Source organism: Lichenostomus cassidix, chromosome Z (assembly GCF_008360975.1).
Source record: "Lichenostomus cassidix isolate B80296 chromosome Z, HeHo_3.0, whole genome shotgun sequence".
In the NCBI taxonomy this organism is placed as follows: domain Eukaryota; kingdom Metazoa; phylum Chordata; class Aves; order Passeriformes; family Meliphagidae; genus Lichenostomus; species Lichenostomus cassidix.
Genome location: NC_139511.1, coordinates 72,241,611 through 72,263,544, shown reverse-complemented (window position 1 = coordinate 72,263,544; position 21,934 = coordinate 72,241,611). Strand labels below are relative to the sequence as shown.

The 21,934-nt window shown below is 42.0% G+C and overlaps 1 protein-coding gene across 3 annotated transcripts in view; it reads left to right on the top strand.

The window, feature by feature from the left end:
* EPG5 (ectopic P-granules 5 autophagy tethering factor) overlaps positions 1–21,934 on the top strand; it is a 52,973-nt gene continuing 31,039 nt past the window's right edge. For 2 of the 3 annotated variants that reach the window (XM_085043599.1, XM_085043597.1), the window contains exons 1-15: positions 1–114; positions 3,899–4,837; positions 7,029–7,272; positions 8,117–8,253; positions 8,791–8,898; positions 9,908–9,981; positions 11,686–11,794; positions 12,114–12,228; positions 12,780–12,930; positions 13,826–13,981; positions 14,331–14,488; positions 17,514–17,668; positions 18,226–18,366; positions 18,580–18,744; positions 19,941–20,063. In XM_085043599.1, the coding sequence (XP_084899725.1) occupies positions 67–114; positions 3,899–4,837; positions 7,029–7,272; positions 8,117–8,253; positions 8,791–8,898; positions 9,908–9,981; positions 11,686–11,794; positions 12,114–12,228; positions 12,780–12,930; positions 13,826–13,981; positions 14,331–14,488; positions 17,514–17,668; positions 18,226–18,366; positions 18,580–18,744; positions 19,941–20,063 (2,823 nt within the window). In that variant the 5' untranslated portion in view covers positions 1–66. The remainder of the gene's footprint in view (positions 115–3,898; positions 4,838–7,028; positions 7,273–8,116; positions 8,254–8,790; positions 8,899–9,907; positions 9,982–11,685; positions 11,795–12,113; positions 12,229–12,779; positions 12,931–13,825; positions 13,982–14,330; positions 14,489–17,513; positions 17,669–18,225; positions 18,367–18,579; positions 18,745–19,940; positions 20,064–21,934) is intronic. The other variant, XM_085043598.1, reaches the window with a different exon arrangement.

Genomic DNA, 21,934 nt, shown 5'->3' with positions numbered 1-21,934 from the left:
GGCGGAGGGGCGTGTCCCGCACGGTCGGTCCGCGGCCCGGCGCCGCCTCAGCGGGGCAGCGGGGCCATGGCCGAGGCCGTGCGACCCCCGCGCCGCGCCCGCTCCCGCCCCAAGGTAACGCGCGGCGAGGGGGCGAGGGGGCGAGGGGCGTCCCGCCAGGGCGGCGGGGGCGACGGCGGGTCCCGCGTGTGGGGGTGGCCGCGCCAGGCCGTGTTTACATCCGTGTTTGTGCGGCCTCTAATGGTGGAGGGTGGGGAGTGGGGCGGTGGAGGAGCGTGTGTGGGTGGTGGTGTTGTGGTATTTTTTTTTTTATTTTTGATAAAAAGATTCTTGCTGCTTCGTGCTGTTCGGCACTCCGTGTGCGTGGATTTGTCGTGTTTGTCAGGCGGGTGAGGTTTGTGATAGGCCTTGTGCTGTAGCTGGATGTAAACAGGGTTTTTATTATGTTGTTCTTTGGCCTCCTCGGGGGTGCCGTGTCCTGTGGGAGAGCCGGGGGAGCGTGCAGCAGTGGAACTTACCTGCATTTACAGTGTTTTAGTGTAGTGAGGGGGGTGACAGTCCTACTGACAGAGCTGGGGGTGTTCAGCTGGACAGGAGAAGCTCCAGGGAGAGCTCAGAGCTCCTGCCAGGGCCTAAAGGGGCTCCAGGAGAGCTGCAGAGGGACTGGGGACAAGGCATGGAGGGACAGGACACAGGGAATGGCTTCCCAGTGCCAGAGGGCAGGGAGAGATGGGATATTGGGAAGGAATTGCTGGCTGTGAGGGTGGTGAGGCCCTGGCACAGGGTGCCCAGAGAAGCTGTGGCTGCCCCTGGATCCCTGGCAGTGTCCAAGGCCAGGTTGGACAGGGCTTGGAGCAGCCTGGGATAGTGGAAGGTGTCCCTTGGCATTGCAGGGAATTGTATTGAGATGGTCTTTAAGTTCCCTTCTAACCCAAACCATTCTGCAATTCTGTGACATTACTTCTTGTATAGGTTTGGCTTTGAAATGCTGAGAACGTGAGGCCATGTGTAGCACATGATAGAGCTGCTTCTTCATAAGTTGGTGCTGGAGTTTTTAAGTATCACTCTTCCTAGGTTTTAATCCTCTTTTGAGTGTGTTCCTTGCTCATGATATCAGTATTGGCAGCTTTCTGAAGGCTTTATTTTCTTTACACAGAATGTCAGATGTTTGTGGGAAAGATCTGAAGTACTTCACAAAGTGGAGATGTTTGCTTGGTTTCTTAATCTCTTTATTGTTGTCCCTATTGAGAACCACATAGAGTAAGGGCATTGAAGTCATGACTGTCAGAGCTCTTTGAAAACACTGAATTAATTGACCAGTGTTCTGTAAAACAGGGGTTAAATCTAAGTGTCAGGTGTGGGTGTGCTTCCTCAATTGAAGGCAAGTAAAGATTGCAGGGAAAAGCAATCCCAGAAGCATTACTGTGTCATTGTTTCGGTTCTGATTCAGCCCCCCTGGCGTGTGCAAGGCAGTCAGGCCTTCAAACTGCTGCCTAAGAGAATTGGCTCCCTGCAGGAAGGTGGTGAGTCATGGATGACACTGGTCCTTCATAAAGGACATGTGTGTGGTGACTCCAGTCTTTAGCTATCCCTTCCAGGTGGAATTCATTGTGAAACAACTCACTGGAGGTGTCACATGTGAGAACCTTGAATTCTCCAGTGCTACACATGACCCATTTCTAATATTTCTGTTGCTATTACTGTGCTCACCTCTGTTAATACCCGGGCGTGCCTGAGGATGCAGTTTGTGGGTCAGTCACATTAAGGACTTTTCCATTCCCATGCCACAGAAAAGGCTGTAATCCTTTGAAAAGCTGGAATTCTTGTGAGCTGAGAGAAAGGCTGGCTCAGCTGCAGAGCTGCCAAGTGGTGGAATGGAGCCCAGGGCTCTCTGACAATAGTAGCCCCAAAGTTAAGCTTGTGCAGCACCAGCAGCACCACACTGATTCAAATACAGTGAGGTGGCAAAGCCAGCACACCTGGAACTGGTGAAGAGGAGCTCCCGTGTCTGTGTGTTTCTGTGAGTGGCACTCAAGTTACTCCAGAGATATTTCCTGAAAGGTTTTAGGTTGAGTGACAGTTTGAGTGTCACTCATGGTGTGCAAGGAGAGGAGAGTGGTCAGGCATGGGGCAAGGCTAATGAACAGGTGCCATCTTCCCATCCCTGGCAGTGTCCAAGGCATGGCTGGATGGGCCTTGGAGCAACCTGGGGTAGTGGAAGGTGTCCCTGCCTATGGCAGGGGGTGGAATGGGATGGTCTTTAAGGTCCCTTCCAACCCAAACCATTCTGGAATTCTTTGGTATGTGGCTTAAGCAGATTTTATTTCCATGTTGGTTCCGAACCTGATTTCTCTCATTCAGTCTCAGATGAAATACCTTTTAATGATTATGCGATTTTTTTGCGTAGGAGAGTGAGAACTGAAAGGTACTTCATAAATTTTAAAAACATCCGTGCCTGGGAGGAACAGGCTAATGTTGAGAGATAAAGGGAGTTTATTCTGAATGAGGACTACAACAGGAAATACTGAGATTGTAGAGGGGAAAGGACCAGCACTGTTTGTGAAGTCTGTGGATCAATACACTGTATAAATATGATTTAGTGATAGAGGATCCTGTGGAAATTATTGACTTTGAGGTAATTGTCAGGAGTTGTTTATTATGATAGGTACTGGCTTAAAAAATTGCACTGATGTATTTTTAACCTCTCACCTGCAGCTTTAGCTAGTGAGTCAGAGCTGTTTTGTGATCAGGAATGTTTACAGGTTTTAATGCACCAGAAAACAGTAGGAAAGCAAAGCCAGAGTAATTTCTTATTTTGTAAAGGAACTGTGACCATATGTTCAGACTAAAATTAGTCTTGAGATTAGGGTGAGCTAGTGCCTTGATTTGAGCTGTTTTCATTTATGCTTTCTTTTATGGCAAAGACATTTAGATGTTTAGTAAAAATGCTTGTGATACTGTGAGCAAGTTTCCAAAACTGTCATCTTTTCCCTATTATTATTCCCACATATTAAAAACTTGTGCTCATTTCACCTGTGTTCATTACTAATTATTTGGGCCATCCAAAACTGGAGCACTGTGACCTAACTCCTCAGTTTAGCTTCTAATAAACTACTAAGTCTACACAATTTACAGATTGGCTAATTACTTTGCCAATTTTTTGTTTCACAAGCTGGCAAATGATTTACAGATTATCAAAATCTTTATTTCCTGTGCTGTGCTGTGGGAAGGAGGCTAATCTACACCTTAGATTAGGTTTATGGGAATTATTTACCGTCAAACTAATTCTAATTTCAAATTGATTTACAATTTTAATGTGACTGTTAAGTTCTTCTACATCTCTAGTGTGTATTGCCTGCTGAAAATAGGTATTTCAGTTATTGCTCAGAGGTCATGATGGTTTTAGAATGTAGATAGGGGTTACATTCTGGACTTGCTGTGTTCTAAAATTACCTTTTTGAAAATATTTTTCCAGTCATTAAAATATTCTGTAAAAATTAAGATGGATTTGCATCACCAAGTAACTTTTTTTTTTTTTTGGCAACACAGTGAAATTGAGTGACTCTTTTTAGGTGTCAGGGTCCTGTTATGTTAATTATTTCCTGTGTTAATGAAACAGTGTGTCCTGTGATATTTATAGATTTTTACTTAGGAATGATGAAGCCTTGTGCAAGAGCTAACCAAGAAAATACATACAGACAGTCTTCAGAGGGCAGCTAAATAACAAATACTTGTTTCGTATCTTCTTTTTCTCTCTAATATTATGAAAATTAACATGTTAAAAAGGGGTTTTGGAGTCATAATGCTGACAAATACTACTTTTGGTGTTGGTGGGATTTGGGATGCAAGATGGAGAGGTTCACTTGGCAGTGACCCTGTTAATTTTTTGTTCTCTTAGGAAAAAAAGAAAAAAAGCAGTGAAGAGTCCCATATACAAGCACCTGATGATGTCTTCCTGCCTCCTGTGGCAGAAGGGTCTTCTCAAGCCAGGAGAGTGCAAGTTGAACATCCCGGAGAATTTACAGAAATTCATCTCAGAGATGAAGTAGAAGATAGGAAAACTACGAATGATGTGTCTGACATCCCCCAAAGTCAATTATCTTTAGGAAATGAAGGGGCTTTGGCAGTGACTCTGGAGCCTCCCAAAGATGCAGGAGAGGTCAAAGCTGATCCTTCCCAACAGGAATGCGTGGGGGATGTTGAGAAGCGTGAGAAAAACAAGTTGGACAAACCTCAGAGCCCAGTCGAGTCAGCTGCTAGTGGATCAAGAAATTCTGATTTTTTGAGTAGTACTTTTCAGTCCAGTGCTGCTGGCCCTCAGACAGTGCTGGGCTTTGTACGGGACAGAGGAGCTGAAAACCTACAAGATGTTAGAAATCCACTCGCCTGTTCTTCAGAGAAGCTTCCTCTCAGCACCTCACAGCTCTCTGAGAAATCCAAGTCATGTCTCCCACGGCCAGGATTCAGGTCAGTTTATCCAGACCTGTCCTCGGAGCTGTCCTACGAGAGACCCACCATCATGGCAGTAAAACCCCTGCTGCACCACGAGAGGCTGTACCCAGAGCTCCCCTCTGAGCCAGAGCTGGTGCCATTCACCAGGGAGCAGCTGAAAATCTTCGAGCCCTGTTCATGGCTGGAGAATGTTGACTCCTATGCTGAGGAATTCGAGAGTGTGGCTCACCAGGACAGGCACGAGTTCTACGAGCTGCTCCTGAACTACATGCGCTGCAGGAAGCAGCTGCTGTTGGCTGAGGCAGAGCTGCAGGCCATGACAACAGACTGCCAAAATGTGAAGGGGAGATTATGGACTTTCAAGGAGCAACAGAAGACTGTTCAGGTGCTGTTGCTGAAACTCCTTTTGAATCCACACTGTTCAGAAATTGATTGTGCTTGCTGCCAAGTTTATTGTATTTAAGCTGTTTTGTTTTAAAGGAATCATAGAATGTTCAGGGTTGGAGAGGACTTTAAAAATCATGTAATCCCAACCCTGTCTGCCATAGGCATGGATACTTCCCACTAGACCAGATTGCTCAAGGCTTTATCCAGCCTGGCTTTGAGTGCTGCCAGGACTGGGGCAACCTTCCTGGGCAGCCTGTGCCAGTGTCTCACCACACTCACAGTAAAGATTGTTTTCCCTAATATCTAACCTAAATTTCCCCTCTTTCAATTTAACCCCTTTAGTCCTTGTCCTGTCTCTGCAGTTCCTGATGAAGAGTCCCTGTCTGGCTTCTGTGTAGGTGCCCTTCACATACTCGAGGGTGCTGTGAGGTCTCCATGCTCCTTCTCTTTTCCAGCTTTCTCAGCCTGTCCTCCAGTCCTCTTACCAACTTCTTGGCCTCCTCTGGACTTGCTTTAACAGTACAGTGTCCAGAGATTATTGCCTTTGCTTTTTCTTTGTCCACTAACCCCTAGTAGTTCAGAATGTCATCCTCTTGAGACTTAAGACAGTTTGCTGTTTGATTTTTAACCTCGGATGTGTGCAGGGTAGTGGGATGTGTGTTGATGATCTCTTTTGGGGTCAGAAAGGATGAGCTGTGTACAGGCAGTTCTGCCTGTGGTGTCAGGTGAAGGTTGTACCACAGCACTCCAAGCAGGCACGGGGGACACGTGGTGGAGGGACTGTAGCAGTGATGTCCCATCTGGCGTGCTGCCAGCTGTAGGGACAGTTTCCATTGATGTCATTCCTGCTGTCAGAGTGGCAGCTGCAGGGGAGCTTGAGGCGTGCTCAGGAGCAACCCCACAGCTCAGAGGGAGTGTTAGGTCCATCCGCTTGCAGTGACTGGTTCCATAAGTGTAGCTGTGGTTTTGCCTACTTCCAGAATGATCATGGTACTCTGTAACAATTTTTCTTTTTTTTGGAAATTAGAGGGTTTAGGGAGTTCTTTGGGGCACATATCAGAAAAGTCTGCCCTCAGACTTGTTCTGTGACACTTGTCTTCAGAGCTCAGCATTACTGTGAATGAAATTGTTCTGATGCTGTTTATAGCCCACACATCATGAAAATCGTCCAAGGATGCTGAACACCTATGCACATGGTAGATTTTACTGTCTCTGTGAGTGCAGTTCATCAGAATTGAGGAATTGAACAGATCTGAATTCTTTCCTTTCTCATGAGGAATAATTCTGAGCTTCACTGGACTCTCAGTTTTCCAGTGATCATTTTTCTACACTGAAAGCAATTTTCGCTTCACTCTTACCTCCTCTAAGGCCATCATAGAGTTGTCTAAGCTTCCTTCTTGCTTTATTTCATTCCAATTCGGTAAAAATTTATTGTATGCCCAGAATAATTGTTGTCTTTGTACCAATTTAAAATTCTTACTCTACTGGTGTAAACCAGTTTAGGAAACCCAGGGATGCTTTCAAGCTAAGTTTTCAAAGTGCTACTTCTGAAGAATGTTTCCTGGTTGCATAAAAGAGTAACAGGAATGTTATTTATTAAAACAGTAGCAAGACTGTTATTTATTGTATTTTTCTTGTGCTGAAGAATTAGAGACAGGGCAGAGGAAGACTGGCCTCAGCTTTTAATTTCAGTTTGGGAACAGGTTAGAATGCAGGTAATTTCTGAAAATTTTAAATGTGCGGTGGAGTATTGCTGCAAATTGTGAGTCCTGTGAGTTTGGGAAATACTTATCTTGTTCCAGTGCATGTTTTAGCTTTAAAATAGCAGATCCAAATATTTACGGAAATCTGTAAACTAAGAAGCAGGTGCACTTGATGGGAGTGAGACACCTGGTTTAGTTCCCATCTGTCAGTGCTGCAGGCAAGTTACTTCTGGCTATTTCTAAATCTAAATTACTCAGGGTTATAAAATATTTTTTCTTCAAAAGTCTTATGAATCATAAGTAATCAGCAGCTCTAAAAAGCACATGGGGTGTTGCCAAATGTTTGTCTTTTCCATTTATGAAATGTCACCTTTTATGAAAGCTTTGAAATCTCTTTAGGAGAGGGTTATATCATGATTGATTTCTGTTAGGGTGACCCTACAAAATGTCAGAACTGCTGACATAAAATATTTGCTCTCTTTCCAGGGTGTGTGTGCAGATCAGTGCAAGGTGACTGGTCACCACCGCTACCAGACAGTGGAGCTGAACGACAACGTGCTGGGGGAGCTGAAGAAGCTGTTTGAGGCCAAAGCAGAGCATGTGCACCAGACCCTGGCACTGCACTCCTACACTTCAGTGCTGTCCCGCTTGCAAGTGGAGTCCTATGTTTACAGGTTGCTCAGCAGCTCGTCCCTGCTGAGATCTGTGGCCCTGCAGCAGCAAGAACAAGGTGTGTTGTTGGTCTGGACTGCTCCCTGTCCTGGCCAGGGTGCCCAGCACCTTGTGCAGCTGCAGTTTTGGAAGCTAGTGGTGGAATTTGTATACTGGAATGTTTCTCCTCTGATACATAAAACCATGGATCTAATGTGGGGATCAGTGAAACTTTTTTCTGACGGGAAAATCTCCAATTCCCTTAACTTATTCACCTGGGCAGTGAAAGCTGAATATGGGGGTGACTTCTGCTGTCTGAGTTGTAGACTGACACTGATTCCTGTATACAAACACTATGTGGGTGGGACACCCAAAATCCCAATCTTTTATTGTCCAACATCTAATACAGTTCTTTTCCCAACTGTAAAATGAACTGGATGTTTTCCCAGCTTTACTTCCTTTTGGAAGGCCATTTGAAATCTTAAGCTCAAATATGTAGCATTATCTTTGCGGTTTTTTATCATGAGTGTTTTGTTTGAGTTTGTGCCAGTAGAATCTTTTAGCTAAAGTACATCTCCTCCTCCTGCCCCGGATAGTTTTCTTTCTTAGTGTTCCTCCCTTTGCACTCCACCTCCCAGTTAGTTTATATGTGTAGTAAATGGTGGTTCTTATGAAGCTGATGTTGAGGGAAGGCCTCTTCTGAGAGTAACCATAGTATATTCTTATAATTAGTGTCCAGAGCTTAATTACAAGATTAAATAAAGTACTCTAAGTATTCTTCTCTGACAGATTTAGCAAGCAGCTGTGTTGAAATATCTTGGTGTCTCCAGGTACCGAGAGCAATTTTTTTATGCAGCCCCAAACCCACTGCTCATGCTGCTACTTCTTGTTAAAGGTTCCTTAATTCTGTTTTTAATTTACAGTTTCAAAGCAGTCAGAAAATCTCTCATCAGACTTGAGCCACTTGAAGGAATGTATCAGTGTCCTTTTCAGCTTCACTCGCAGGGTTATTGAAGATCCTCAGTTTCACAGTGACCTTCTCATGTGGCTGCAGAGACTGGTGAGGGAGTAGACATGGATATATCTGATCCAATACATGGGATAAATTTGGGAATAATTTCTGAATTATTGTTTCTCTCAAGGTTCCATGGGCAATGATTTCTTTGGTGGGGTTTGTTCTACTTGAGGAACAGAGTCTTTTAGCAGGTCTTTAGAACTGATTCCCTTGTCTGATAAATTCAAGCAGCATTAGTGGGGACTGCCACCTGAGCAGCCAACACTACTCAAAGAGAACCTAATAATACCCATTATGCTTTTACTTATTTTGAAATTAGAGCTGTTCAGACTTGCCATGTTTCTCAAACTTCTGTTCTTGCCAATTTCCAAATAAATTAGATTTTAATGCAGTTGTAGTAAAAAAATTACACCATAAGCCAAGCAAACAGATTTTAAGTATTGTTCTCCTGTAACATGCTCTGAAAATTGAGGTTTATTAGAAAGTGTGAGAAAAGAAAGGAACAGTATTACTCTAGTTAGCAAGACTATAAGGAAATGAACTTTGAAATTATTTACTTGATTTCAATCTACTTCTCTTTAGGTCTCTGTGCTGCAGAGAATTGGCTGTCCAGGTGATCACCTCTTCCTCTTCAACCACATCCTTCGGTGTCCAGCTGGGATCAGTGAGTGGGCTTGTCCATTCATTCAGGTGTGAATGTTTAATTCTTTATTGTCAGCAAGCTGGAGTGGGAGAGGCGTGGGTAGGAGAGGAGAGGATCTTGTGCCTGCTTAATCCCTCATGACCCACACTGCTTTTCCAGCTGTGTGGCATCATGGTGACAGTGAGGGGTTTATCAGGAAATGCATTTATCCATGTTAGCACAACCGTGTGCAGGTTAACAGGGGAATAACTTCACTCTTGGCTGGAGAGATTCCATGAAAGAGAGTCAAGGGCTTGCAGTGTGCCTCACAAGGTCTCATGCATCAGGTTTTGGGAGTGTTCTCTGAAAAGTGGGAAATATGTTTAGACTTGAAGCAGCTATATTTGAGACAAGTGAAATTGGAGTCAGCTTTGTGATGTGTAAAGGATCAGGAGGAGCAGATTTTTTGTATTTTACACTTTGAAATGGTACTGGTTTCTCTGGGAAGTTCAGGGACAAAGGAAAGGGTTCACTTTGTCTGGGTCAGAGGGGCTGCAGATATCCAAAGGCACCAAGGTGTTCTTTCGACGAACGTGGTCCTACAAGAGGTGCAAATGTTGGAAATCTAGCTGGAGTTAAGGACTTCAATTACACCAAAAGGAAAGGCAAACAATTCAGTGAAAATATAGAACAGAATAATTTAGGTTGGGAAAGACCTTTAATGTCATTGAGTCCAATCAGCCTAATGTGGTAGGATTTCAGATTCCCCTGTGCTCAGTGTCTGAATTCCCCCTGCTGCTCAGACCTACATGGGCACAAACAGAGAGGTTGTCCTTTTTTATGAAGCTTTTGATGTGGGTTTTTTCTCCCTTCCTTTAATTTTTATAAGTAATTCTTTCGGCCAAGTCACAGTATTTTGCCATGGCAGTACTTTCTCAAGGGTGTGGGTGCTGTCTTTTATGGATTCTTTTTAGTGTTAACAAAAACCTAGTGAGAAATGTGAATTTCTGTGCTATGACTAATTTGCCCTTTGTTTTGCTTATTTAGATTTACTTAGATTTTTGCATTTAATTTCAGATCAAAGTCTTGGATAACCCGTCAGGTGTCTTTCATTTCATGCAATCTCTTGCCTTGCTTATGTCTCCTGTCAAGTAAGTATGAACATGATTTTATAAACATGTTCTAGTTATTTAAGACTAGAAAACACGACACACAATCTACTTGTAAAATTCTGAAAGTTCATTGCAGGTAAAGTCATAAAAGCAGGCCCAAATAGATTCACAGTTTAATTCAAACTCTTTTTACTCATTCATCTTGAAATTCAGCCTTGGCAGTACATCCTTGTGCTGTACTGTAGTAATGTGCTGTAATGTACACAGTGTGATGCATCTTGCTTTCAGCTGTGAAATAGCTTGTGAAGACTGACAGACCCACAGGTTTTGTTACTGTGGCTTCTGAAGTATCTCTTGTTTTGCACCATGGCATATTTTTTATGCTGTCTCTGCAATAGAATCCCCTGCATAAAGGTGTTAAGCTGGTGTATACACTGGTTTGGCTTCTTGATTTATTTCCCATCCCTTTTTAAAATTTTTTTTTGTTTTTGTTTTTAAAATCTAGAAGGAATGTGGTGCTCGGAGAAGCTAGTTAATGGATTTAGTCATTAGTGAAAGCTATTATAGTCTGCAGATAAAATGTATAACTTGCCTCTCCCTCAGCCCAAATGTTAAGGTCAAAGAATCAAACTGCTGGTATTAAGGGTTGTCACCGTGGTCTTGATAGTCTGGCTCTGAGTTAACTGAGAGCCTTGTTTGTTGAAAACTTGTATTTTAAAGAGTTTTATTTTCACATTTCCTGTCTAGAACTGGCTGGGGAAACCAGTGTGTCTTGAGGGAATGTGTCTTTTGATGCTGTTTTTGAGCAAGGGCTAACTTAATGAGTCTAGGGTGATGCTCTCTAGGTGTTGATACCAGAACTCAGAACCTCCACAGTGTCTGCTCTTACTGCTAAAAAAGCTGAGGCTTGTCTGTTACAGCTCCTGCATGTCAGGAACCAGGTTATCCTAGAATAATTTACAATCACAGGATTGTTTAGGTTGGAAAAGACCTCTAAGATTGCCAACCATTAACCCAGCACTACTGTATTCACTGCTGAACCATGTCTGCTGGTGCCACATCCACAAGCCTTCTGAACACTTGCAGAGATGGTGACTCCACATCACTGCCCTGGACAGTGTTGGAGTGCTTGATCACTCTTCCATGAAAATAAAGTCCCTAATATCAAATCTAAACCTTCTCTAGTGCAACTCGAGGCCATTTTGGTCCTATCACTTGTAATTTGGGAGTCTGACCACCCCCGGCTGTCCCCTCCTGTCAGCAGTTGTGCAGAGCCACAAGGTCCCCCTGAGCCTCCTTTGCTCCAGGCTGAGCTCCTTTCCCAGCTCCCTCAACCTCTCCTGGTGCTCCAGACCCTTCCCAGCTCCATTCCCTTCCCTGGACACTCTGCAGCCCCTCAGTGTCTCTCTTGTCCTGAGGGGCTCAGAGCTGTCCCCAGGGCTGGAGGTGCCTCAGCAGAGCCAGCACAGGGGACAGGCACTGCCCTGGGGCTGTGGTCACACCACGGCTGGGACAGCCCAGGGGCCACTGGCCTCCTGCCCACCTGGGCACCCCTGGGCTCATGTGCAGCTGCTGTCACCAGCACCCCCAGGGCCCTTCCTGCCAGGCAGCTTTCTGCTTTACTTGCTAATTTCTTCCTTTTGCATCTGGGTTTTTTTAATCTCTTCCCTTAACTGAAAGATTACTTAATTCAGAATTTTAAATTTTCTGATCTTTTGCACTTGATTTTTCACTATAAACCAGAAATCGTGTGGACTTCATGTGCCATATGAAACCAAGTGAAAGGAAAAGTTCCTCTTCGTCTGGGAAGGAATCTGGGAACTGGACTCTGGTAGATGAAGGTGGAGAAGAGGTACAGCAGATGACTTCTTTTGTTTCTGGGTTTTTTTTGCCCTTTATGCTTTTGTTCAATCTTTTTGATCTTTGTGAAATGGATGGAGAAAAGCTGACTTGTTAAGTTAGAAAGCATGATCTGAAATTTACTTCTGTTTTACTCTCCTTTTATCTCTGTGGTATAACTGTAGAGACTAGAGCTTCCAGTAGTGAGTATTATCAGATAGAGTTGAAATATTTGAGTTACTGCTTACAAAACTGTGACTAGTACAATAGTGAAGCTCTTAACTATTGGATTGTATTGTAAAGCTACTGACAGCACGTGTATTTGTCTACAGGATGAGGATCCTGAAACAAGCTGGATTCTACTCTTAGAAGATGACTTGATTGCACTGTTGTCACAGTTCCCATTTCATGAACTCTTTCAGCAATTCCTTGGGTTTAAGTCTGGAGGTAAATTGGTTGCTAAGGAGTTATTCTTCATTTTGCTTATCCTAATTATATAAATAACTACCAACGCCAAGAGTCCCACTGCAATCTGAAACTCTCTGAGAGAAGTAGTAATGAACCTGTGCAACGGCTCACAGGCTAAAGAGATGAGATGGAAGTATATGCCATGTGTGTGGGATAAATAAAAACCTTTTAGAAATATACATGCAGAATATTAAGAGTCTTTTCCCTTTGCTTGAATTAATTTTTCAGCTAACTTCCCAGAGTGCTTTCAGAACTACTTTTCCCCCTTGCCTCTTAGTTGTAATGTTACTGTGATTTTTCTCTGTTTTTTTTTTTTTCAAAATCTCTGGACAAGTATGTGAAGATAATTCCTTGCTAGATGTCTTATTACCTGCATAGTTTATATGTACATTCATACTTAGTGGGTATTTATTGTTCATTTCATAAAGTTACATTTCAGTTCACTACATGATGGATTGTTGCTTTAAGTTACTTAAAAATTCAGAATTCACACTTTTTTTTGGCCTCATATTTTTGTGTCTTCATCTTAGGTGCTTATTTTCCTGAAAAAACATCTCCCCAGGAGATGATGAAGATTTTTGCCTTTGCAAACTCCTTAGTGGAACTTCTGTCTGTGGGGTTAGAAACATTTAACAGAGCACGATACCGACAGTTTGTGAAGAGAATTGGTCAGCTCATCAAGTAAGAGATTTTTTTCCCCTGTGATGTGATTTTATCTGTTTTATACATATTTTTAATACTCAGAGCTGCTAAAAAAAAAATCCCTAGAACCAACCATCAAACAACCAAAAAAACAAAACCCCACCCCAACAATTCTTGGGTAGGTTTTGCCCTGACAGTTGGTCAGTTCAGGGTTAGCCAATCTAGGAATTTTAAATGGGGAATTGCAAAATCTGAGTGCTGTGGATACAAAGGAGCCAGGGGAGCTGAGGAACACCATGCTGACTTCCATCAGTGATGTGGTTAGGCTTGTCTTGGGTAGTCACTGAAACCCAGCAACCAGTTCCTTGAGTTTCGCCTCTCTGCAAGCGATGTTACCTCTTTATTACCTAGAATTGTTTTGGGGTTTTTAATTTGCTCCCTGCAAATTGTAATACTGTCACAGTAAGTAAATGTAATTGAAGCCTAAAAGTTGCTCTTTATTTTTAAATCTCTAGCATTCGCGATATATGGCTTCTGTAATTGTGCTCTTAAGAGGGAGTACAGTTCAGTCAGACACAAAATCCATGTCTTTCTTTGTGTAATGTAGGCAGTAACTTTCTCAATGTAATTATTCCTGAATGAGCTTTCTGCATATACTGCATTTTCATCCTGTACAGTTACCTTAAGAGGCTCCAAAGGTCACACACAAACTAATCTGGTATAACAGAATATTATTCCTTGTTTGCTTGGAAAACCAAGGAAGGGGAACACAGAAATTTGACTGATGCAATTTATATAGAAACGTGTGTAAACAGAGAGCAAAATGTTGGACATACCTCTTGTGGCTAGACTCTGATCTGGTTGTTGTCTGTGTTTTTATGTGGTGGTGAAATACTTAATGATCCTTCTTTGGCTTGTTTGTTCTGCTGTGTAGGATGACACTGTGTCATGTGAGTGACCACTGGGCACAGTATGTTAGTGGCAATAAACAATATGGATCAGTGGAACACCCCTACTCTGTGGAAAAATTGCAGCTGGAGTTTGATGAGCTGTTTTTTAGAGCTGTGTTACATGTTCTGAAGGCAAAAAGGTGGGTTGTCACTTCACTGGCTTCATCTGGGAGGAACTGAATAATTGAAATTGGGATGTGGAGTGGCATTAAATACTTAAAAGGTTTAAACAAGACTGAAATAAGCAGAATTTTTCAGTGCATTGGTAGCATCAGGGTGGGGAGAAATTATGCCACAAATTGTAGGCATCTGACAGAAGCTCTGAGGTCTTGTTGAGAATGAGGGTAGCTCACAATTTGAGGTCCTAGTACACATCCTCACATTCCTCGTTCTGTTACACAGCAGAGGTGTGGGCCAGAGATTTCCTTTCAAATGTTTAGATTTATCAGGGTGAAACACTGTTCTTAGCTGCCTCTTCAAATCCAACAGGTTGGGAGTCTGGCTGTTCATGTCTGAGATGCCTTACGGAACCTTGTCCAGCAACATGCTTTGGAGGCTCTTCTTTGTCATGCACTGTGCCGAGAATGAGCACCTGGAAAAGCTCTGCTCTACTCTGCAACCTGCTGACTACAAGCAAAGACTCAAAGGTAAAATTCCCCCACACAGAACCAATTCTAATCCCTTCAAGCTGCTGCTGCATCAGCTATGGGTTTAATTCATTGCAGGTTGTGTTGTTAAATACACTCCTGAGAGCATGACTGGTCCAGTGGCCTTGGGCAGTTCGTGGTTTTCCAGTACCTGTTTGCCCAAATTGTTATTTTAACAGCATTTGATGGATTTACTGTCCTAGTTTTCTCTCTGGCTGTTTCAGAGCTGCAAGAGTGCCATGCAGGAGGTACCTCATGTATCATCTCATATCACTTCTGATCTTGACTCTCAGTAGTATTTGGAAAGTGAAGTTTAAGTCCTAAAATACAGAATTCTGTATCTCTTCGGGTTGTTGTGGCAGTTTTTTGGTTAGGTTTGTTTGCTTGTTGGTTTTTTTATTTTGGTGACTGGTTGGCTGTTGAACTGTTGATAGTTCTATAAATAAGGTGTTTTTTGAGTCCTCCTTTTTATTCCACGAAACTTGCTAGTTTTGGCTCCAGTAACTTACATTGTGGCAGATGTGCTGATCTTCCACAACTGTGTTTCCCTTATCTCAAGCCTTCTTCTGATGCATTTCTTGTCCTAAGTGGCACCTTTTATTTTTTTTTTTCCTCTTGACTTGTGTCCCGTGTTGATCTCCACAGTGACTGTGGTGTCTTCAGCTATAGCAGAGCTATTTAGAGGCCAGCTGGAATGCTACTCTGCTTTGCTGCTGCATTAATGGATAAGATTTCAGGACTTGATTGACAGGGGGACAGGTAAACAAGCAGGAGCTCCCTGCTTCACAGCTTGTTTGCTGCCTTCAGGGAGAGCAAATCTCATTTTTGTCAGTTTTACTTCTCAGCTGGCTGGTCTCCCAGGTAGCTGTTACACCATCTACCAAGTCTTGTGTTGGAGAAGCAGGAGAAAGTGGTGATCCTGAGAGGTTACTGAGTGTCTCGACTCTATGCAAGCTCAGCTAACATTTAGAGCAATTTACACAGACTGGGAGAGAGATACCAAGACAGTAGTAGTGTGCGCTTGATGAAGTGCTGATCTGATAAGCACTCGCCAGCCAAAACAGTAACAGTTACAGTGTTTCAGTAGGATGTCTCTATTTCTGGTTTTGCTAGAAGACTTTCGCTGCATTTCAAAGAGAGTGTATTGTTGTGGGTTGCAGTAACAAACACAGATTTTTCTTTTTTATTATTATTATTTTCAGGCATTGTTTTGCTTCTAGCTAGCTTTCATGTTTTAAAGTCCCTGGTATGCTGATGCAGGATTTCTTTATCCTCTTCATTCTCCTCAGTGGGTTATGTCAGCACAATACTGGTTTTCACCAGGGTCTAGACAGGGAATATCAACTGTTCTTTCCATGAAATCCATGTAATCTTCTGAAATACCTTCTTTTAACAGACACCTAACAAATTAATGCTTTATTTACTGTAATTCATACTCTGGAAGGTCATGACATTAACATTCTGTTGGAAGAGAACCTTTCCTTAGCAATTTTTCTTCCCAAATTAAGCTTGTGAAAAGGGTGGTGAATCTACAGGTGGAAGCAAGCCTTGGAAATTGATGGAAGCTGTAGCCATCAAATCCATAGGGGTGGGAGCATAGTTGCTGTTCTAGTGTGTGGCATCACTGCCCATGGCAGGGATTTAAAACTAGATAATATTTAAGATCCCTTTTAATCCAAGGATACTATAATTTTATATCTGGTCACAGTTTCCTTGCTGCCAGTATCAAGATTTGAGGAGTCACTGATTTTTAGGGTGTCCTGAACATGAATTGTAGTGTGATCAGAGGAAAGGAATAGGGTCAAGTAGCAAGTGGATAGTGAGGTTGTTGTTTCTCCACTGTAAGCTGACATGATTTAGGTGGAGTCTCTCTGGTTCCCTTATTCCCTCTTCCCATCCTTTAGTCCCAGGCTATGGCTTGGTGTAGATTTCAGGTTGTTGTGGAGTCCACAGGTGACTCCTTCTCCTCACTGTGGGTCATTCTGCTGTGCTGCCTTTAGATACAGTGATGGTATGGTCATGGTTAATGTCCTTCTGCATTACCTTAAAAAAAACCTTAAAGTACAAGAGGAAACACAGTTGTCTGTAACTTCTGCCATAAGGGTAAAAAATAGCATTAGAAAAGGGAGGTGAATGGATGAGACACCCCCTGTATGTTCTCTGTATCTATCAGCACTGTAGTTTGCCTTATTATTTGCTTTCTTAAATTGCACAATCCTCTAGCATGCTGTTCCATGTGCTGTTTTTCCTGTACAAGCCTGACCTTCTCAGGTTGAAGTTCAGTTGCAAAATTCTTGAAAGCCCTTAAAATAGAATGTAACCTAAGTGCAAGTGTTTGATCACAAGCGCGCTGAACATGTGCCTGTTCAAGTGAGGTAGCTGAGTGCCACAATGGGTGCTTTTTCTGTGTATTTGACTGCTATGATAAAATCACTGTAAACAGTGTTTATTGGCATGTTGTGGTTCAGAGAAGGCAGATCACTCTCCAAAACTTTTTTACAGCTCAAATGCTGCTTTCAGTGCTTGTTTTGCTGAACAGACTCTTATTTAAAGTTACTTGGAAGAAATAAAAAAAAAAACAACCCAACATTTTTAAGCCCTGTACAGGTTCCTTTGTACCCTTACCTTTCTGTTGTCCCAGACCCTGAGAAATGGAATATTTATTTGTGTTTGGCAACATCTTTTTTGGGTTTAAAGAGGAAACCTGTCTTGAATTTGAGTGAAAGCATCTCTTAGCCTTCCCCTCTGTGCAGTTCCAGTTCTCTATTTTTCAGAGATAGATTCCAAACAATTGCGTCTGGAATTTTTTCTTGTATTGTATTTGGGAAACTAAAACTGTCCTTTCCAAGTAGCTCTTGGGCATAATCAGCACTGAGGGCTAGATACTTGCAGAATTTTTATTTGTAGTTGGCATAAAGTGATCTCTACAGATCACTCCTCTGGGACTGGAGTAACTATGTAAATGCTGCTGATGTGTGTCCTACTGCACTTTTATCATGTTTCTTTCACTTGACGTGTTTTCTAGATCCAGAGCACCTTGCACAGTTTGAAAAATACCTCCAGTCAATGAACTGCTCGGAAGAAATCTGTCTGCTCACCACATTTGCTCAGATGGCACAAACCAAACGGGCTGATGTTGATGAGGATTTTATCAAAATCATTGTTTTGGAGATATATGAGGTGAGTAATGTTACTGGTACTTTCAGGAAAAGAGTGAAAATGCTCTTTTATTTGTAACAATGGAAGATGTGAAACCTTTGTGGCATCTCCAGTTTGTTCGACCATGGAACTAAAAAAGTGCGACTTTAAAAAAGTACTGAATTGAAATAGCCTGAAATACTTGTTTTTTCTGGGAAAAAGAGCAGCTTTTTCTGTTGGCAAAGCCAGAATGAAACAATGAACAAAAATATATTTGTTTTATTTCTCCCATGCAGACCTAACTTGTAGCTTTGAAAATCTTTGTGGTGGTTTTTTTGTTGTTTTTAGTGGGGTTTTTTTAGTGCTTGTGTTTTAGCTGTGTTCCTGTGTTTAGTTTTGGACTTTTTTTTTTTTGGCACCCTGATATAGAATTTTCCTGATGTTCTCGGGCAAACAGTTTCACTTTTCATATTGGTATTTGTCAACTTTGTCTATGATGACTAAGAGAAATTTAGTTTTGTATTTTCCAAAAGACATTTTATTTCAATGTCAGTGGAGGTCAGCCAGAGGCAGTAACTTCTCCCTGCTCTTCTTCTCAGGTGTCCTATGTTAGCCTTTCCACAAGAGAGACTTTTTCCAAAGTGGGTCGAGAACTCTTGGGAGCCATTGCCAGCATCCACACACAGATTATTTCTATACTGCTGGATCGGATTAGAGAGACCATTGAGAAAGTGGGGATGGTAAGTGCTGACATTCATCATTTAAATCAGGCACACAATTAAACCTGGAGGCCATACCAGGTTGTGTGATAAGACATAGCTTGGTATGAATGTGTTAAAGACCTGTCTGTGAGGTTTTTTGGTCATACCATTTTTTCAGATAGAAGGGCATAATGCTAATTTTTGTTGCGTGCTGAGTACTGATTTGCACTGTTTTGCTCTCTCTCCTCAAAGGTGTCTTTATATCTGTTTAAAGAGCTGCCCCTGTACCTGTGGAAGCCTTCTTCCTCCGAAATAGCCCTGATCCGTGACTGGTTGTTAAATTACAACCTGACAACAGTGGAGAATAAACTGGCCTGCATTATTTTGGAAGGGCTGAACTGGGGGTTTGGTGAGCATGTATGTATTGAAAACAGGAGCCTTGAACCTGCTGTTTTTCAGTGTTACTCTACCTGGGAGTAGAGCAGAATTAGAAAATGGTTAATTACATGCTTTTATATTATGTCTGTGCAACTAATGGCACAGGATGGGAACTTCATAAAAATTCTACAGTGCTCTGCCTGAGGATTTGCTTGTGCTGCTTTCTTGTAGTGCTGCAGCTTAGTTTAAAAGAAATATTTTAGCAGGAATTTCTTCTCTCTAAACAAGAGGAAACAGCTGAGAGGACAATTTTTGTGGGTCACATGATGAAATGCTTTTGGCTGCAGAAATAGAACAGTCTTCCAAAAACTCTGTAGGAGACTAGTGTGACTGTAGTTTGCATGCTGGTATTTAGGTGTGTTTTTCACAATACAAGAAAAGTAATCATTGAAATGAGAGATTTCACTAGCCTGAGCATTATTTAAATGTTTGGAAATTATTCCATAATATTGGGTTGCTTCAGGAGCTCCATAAGCTCAGGATTCAGTTGAGGGTGAATGCTGTTTCAGAAGAAAATAGAAACAAAATTGGGGGGAAAAATCCTGTTGCCTGTGTTCAGTGATCTAGTTTAGCATTGCGTTCTGTGCATTTGGTCATTCTGAGCTCTTCTCTTTGCCATACTGATGCTTGTACATGAATATTGACTTACTTTTTTTTCCTGTTTCTTGATGACATGTAAAGAAAAGGGAATGTTAGGGAAAATGATCAGAAATGCCTTTGTTGTGCAATAGCAGTGCTATGTCTGCACCCTTTGATGTGGGGAAAAATGGCTCCTGATAGAGGAATGGCTGTGTTTTTATACAAAAAACTGTGGTGATGTGATTTGGTTTTGTTTTTAAAGGCAAGAATTCAAGTGTCTGTATTGTGTAATTTAAAATAGCGTCTATGGGTTTTTTGGCTAATTATGTTCATAAAATGCACAGGAAAAGTGAGTAGTATGATCACTTTAAAAGAAAGTAATCTAGTTGTTGGGCTTTCACTTGCCCAGTGTGAGCTTGGTAGTTTTTAATTTTGAGCTAAATTTTTTTAGGGCAAGATTTTTGCCTAGCTATTGCAATAATTATTTGAACAGCCAGAAAGAGGTTAGGGTTTATTTCCCTGTAGTGCAGCTCAATGATACAGTTGTAGAGACCTTTTAAATCACTCAAAGTTTTGTGTTCTGATGCTGTTTTTAGCAGAATACTCTTCACCTGGATCCGGCTGTCCATTCTGAAGTTGCATTGATGGTCCTGGAAGCATATCAGAAATATCTCTCCCAAAAACCATATGCTGGACTGCTTTCTGAAAGCATAAAACAGGTATCCCTTCTTCTGAATTACAAAGAATAGCTTATGGATGGCTATAATTGGGAAAAGCTGCGGGGCAAGACCTTTCCCCCCGCCCCCTTTTTTTTTTTTCTTTTTTAAAGCTGTTCAATCTTTATCCTATTAGAATATCATAACATACCAACAGTCAGTATTGTCTGCACCCATAGAGCTATTTGAAAATACGGTTAGGCTTATGTTGAACATCTGCATGAAATTAATGAAATCATAGAATAGTTTGGGTAGAGGGGACCTTAAAGATGATCCAGTTCCACCCCCTGCCATGGGCAGGGATACCTTCCACTATCCCAGGTTGCTCCTGGTTGCTCCAAGCCCTGTCCAGCCTGGCCTGGAACACTTCCAGGGATCCAGGAGCAGCCACAGCTTCTCTAGGCAACCTGCACCTCACCACCCTCACAGCCAAGACTTCCTTCCCAATATCTGATCTAAACCTACTCTGTCAGTTTGAAGCCATTCCCCCTTGTCCTGCCACTCCATGCTCTTGTAAACAGTCTCTCTTCATCTTTCTTGAAATAGACATTTTAATTTTGATCCACTTGTAGGTCTGAATAGTCACAAGCTGCTCCTGCTACACTCACGCAGAAGTAGACAGTACTTGCTGATGAAAGGCTATTTCTTATTAGTGGTGAGCATAAGAGAACTCACTCCAGCTCTTACCTTATTTGAAGACTCAAGTGTTAATCCCTTTAGGAGCTTTGCAGCAGTGGGCAGTGCTGTGTGACACCCCACAATATATACATATATAATAAATGTATGTATTTAACAGCACACTGGCCACTTTATAATGTGGCCAGTAATGTGTAATAATACACACTATATAAATGTGTGTATTATTACATATATAATAAATCTGCGTATTTATTATTACATTATTGCATATATAATAAATGTGTGTATTTAACAGCACACTGGCCACATACTATAAATGTATGTATTGAACACCCCACAATATGTACATATATAATAAATGTATGTATTTAACAGCACACTGGCCACTGAGGAATGGATAGCTCCAAGTTACAGAAGGAGAATGGAAGGGTTGAAGGATAAAGATTAAAAAAATCTCTCTTTTGGATATTCAATCCAAGATGCTTCTGTTTATTTATTCAGAGGTTTTAGCATTGTGCTGGGCTTTGTTTTCTCAATATTTCTTATACAGTGTTTGCTCTTCCTCTGTGCTTTTTTCTCCCAGCCTTTCCTTCCCATACTCTGAATGTTCCTTGTTGTCTCTCCTCTGTTCTGACTTGCTCCTCTTCACTACATAACCATGGTTTGTTGTCTTGCACCAGCCAGATGACTTCTCTTTTTTAAGATTCTGTCAGCCCCAGTTGCCACTTGTGCTGGTGAATCTGTCCTGACTTGTATGAGCCTGTAACTAGAATATGAGAAAAAATAGGGCTTAGGATCTGGGACCCCTACTCAGAGAGGATGAAATACCTTCACTACCCTCCAGCTCTGCAATTTACACTTCTCTGTCAGAACATGTACATTTTTTTCCCCCAGAGATTTGTAATTCCTTGTGATCTAGACAGGGTCTTTGTGACAGTGGGCATATGTACATGTGTCTCTGCCTGTCCACATTATATTCTTTCTAAGGAGAGGCTGCCAGGTTTTAGGCTTTTTGTTGATAGATAATATTTTTGCATAGATTTTTCTGTTTCCTTTCACTAGCAGTCTTAAATGTTTTAAACATTGTCAAAGGTTGTGTCTGGCTTTTTTTCTTTTCAGTATTAGAATTAAAATTTAATTTAAGGTGGGCATCTAGCTTGGAAAAATTGAAGCAGACAGTGTAAGTCAATAGCCTTTAGCAAAAGGGATGGGGAAAAGGAGAGAGAGGTGAAATT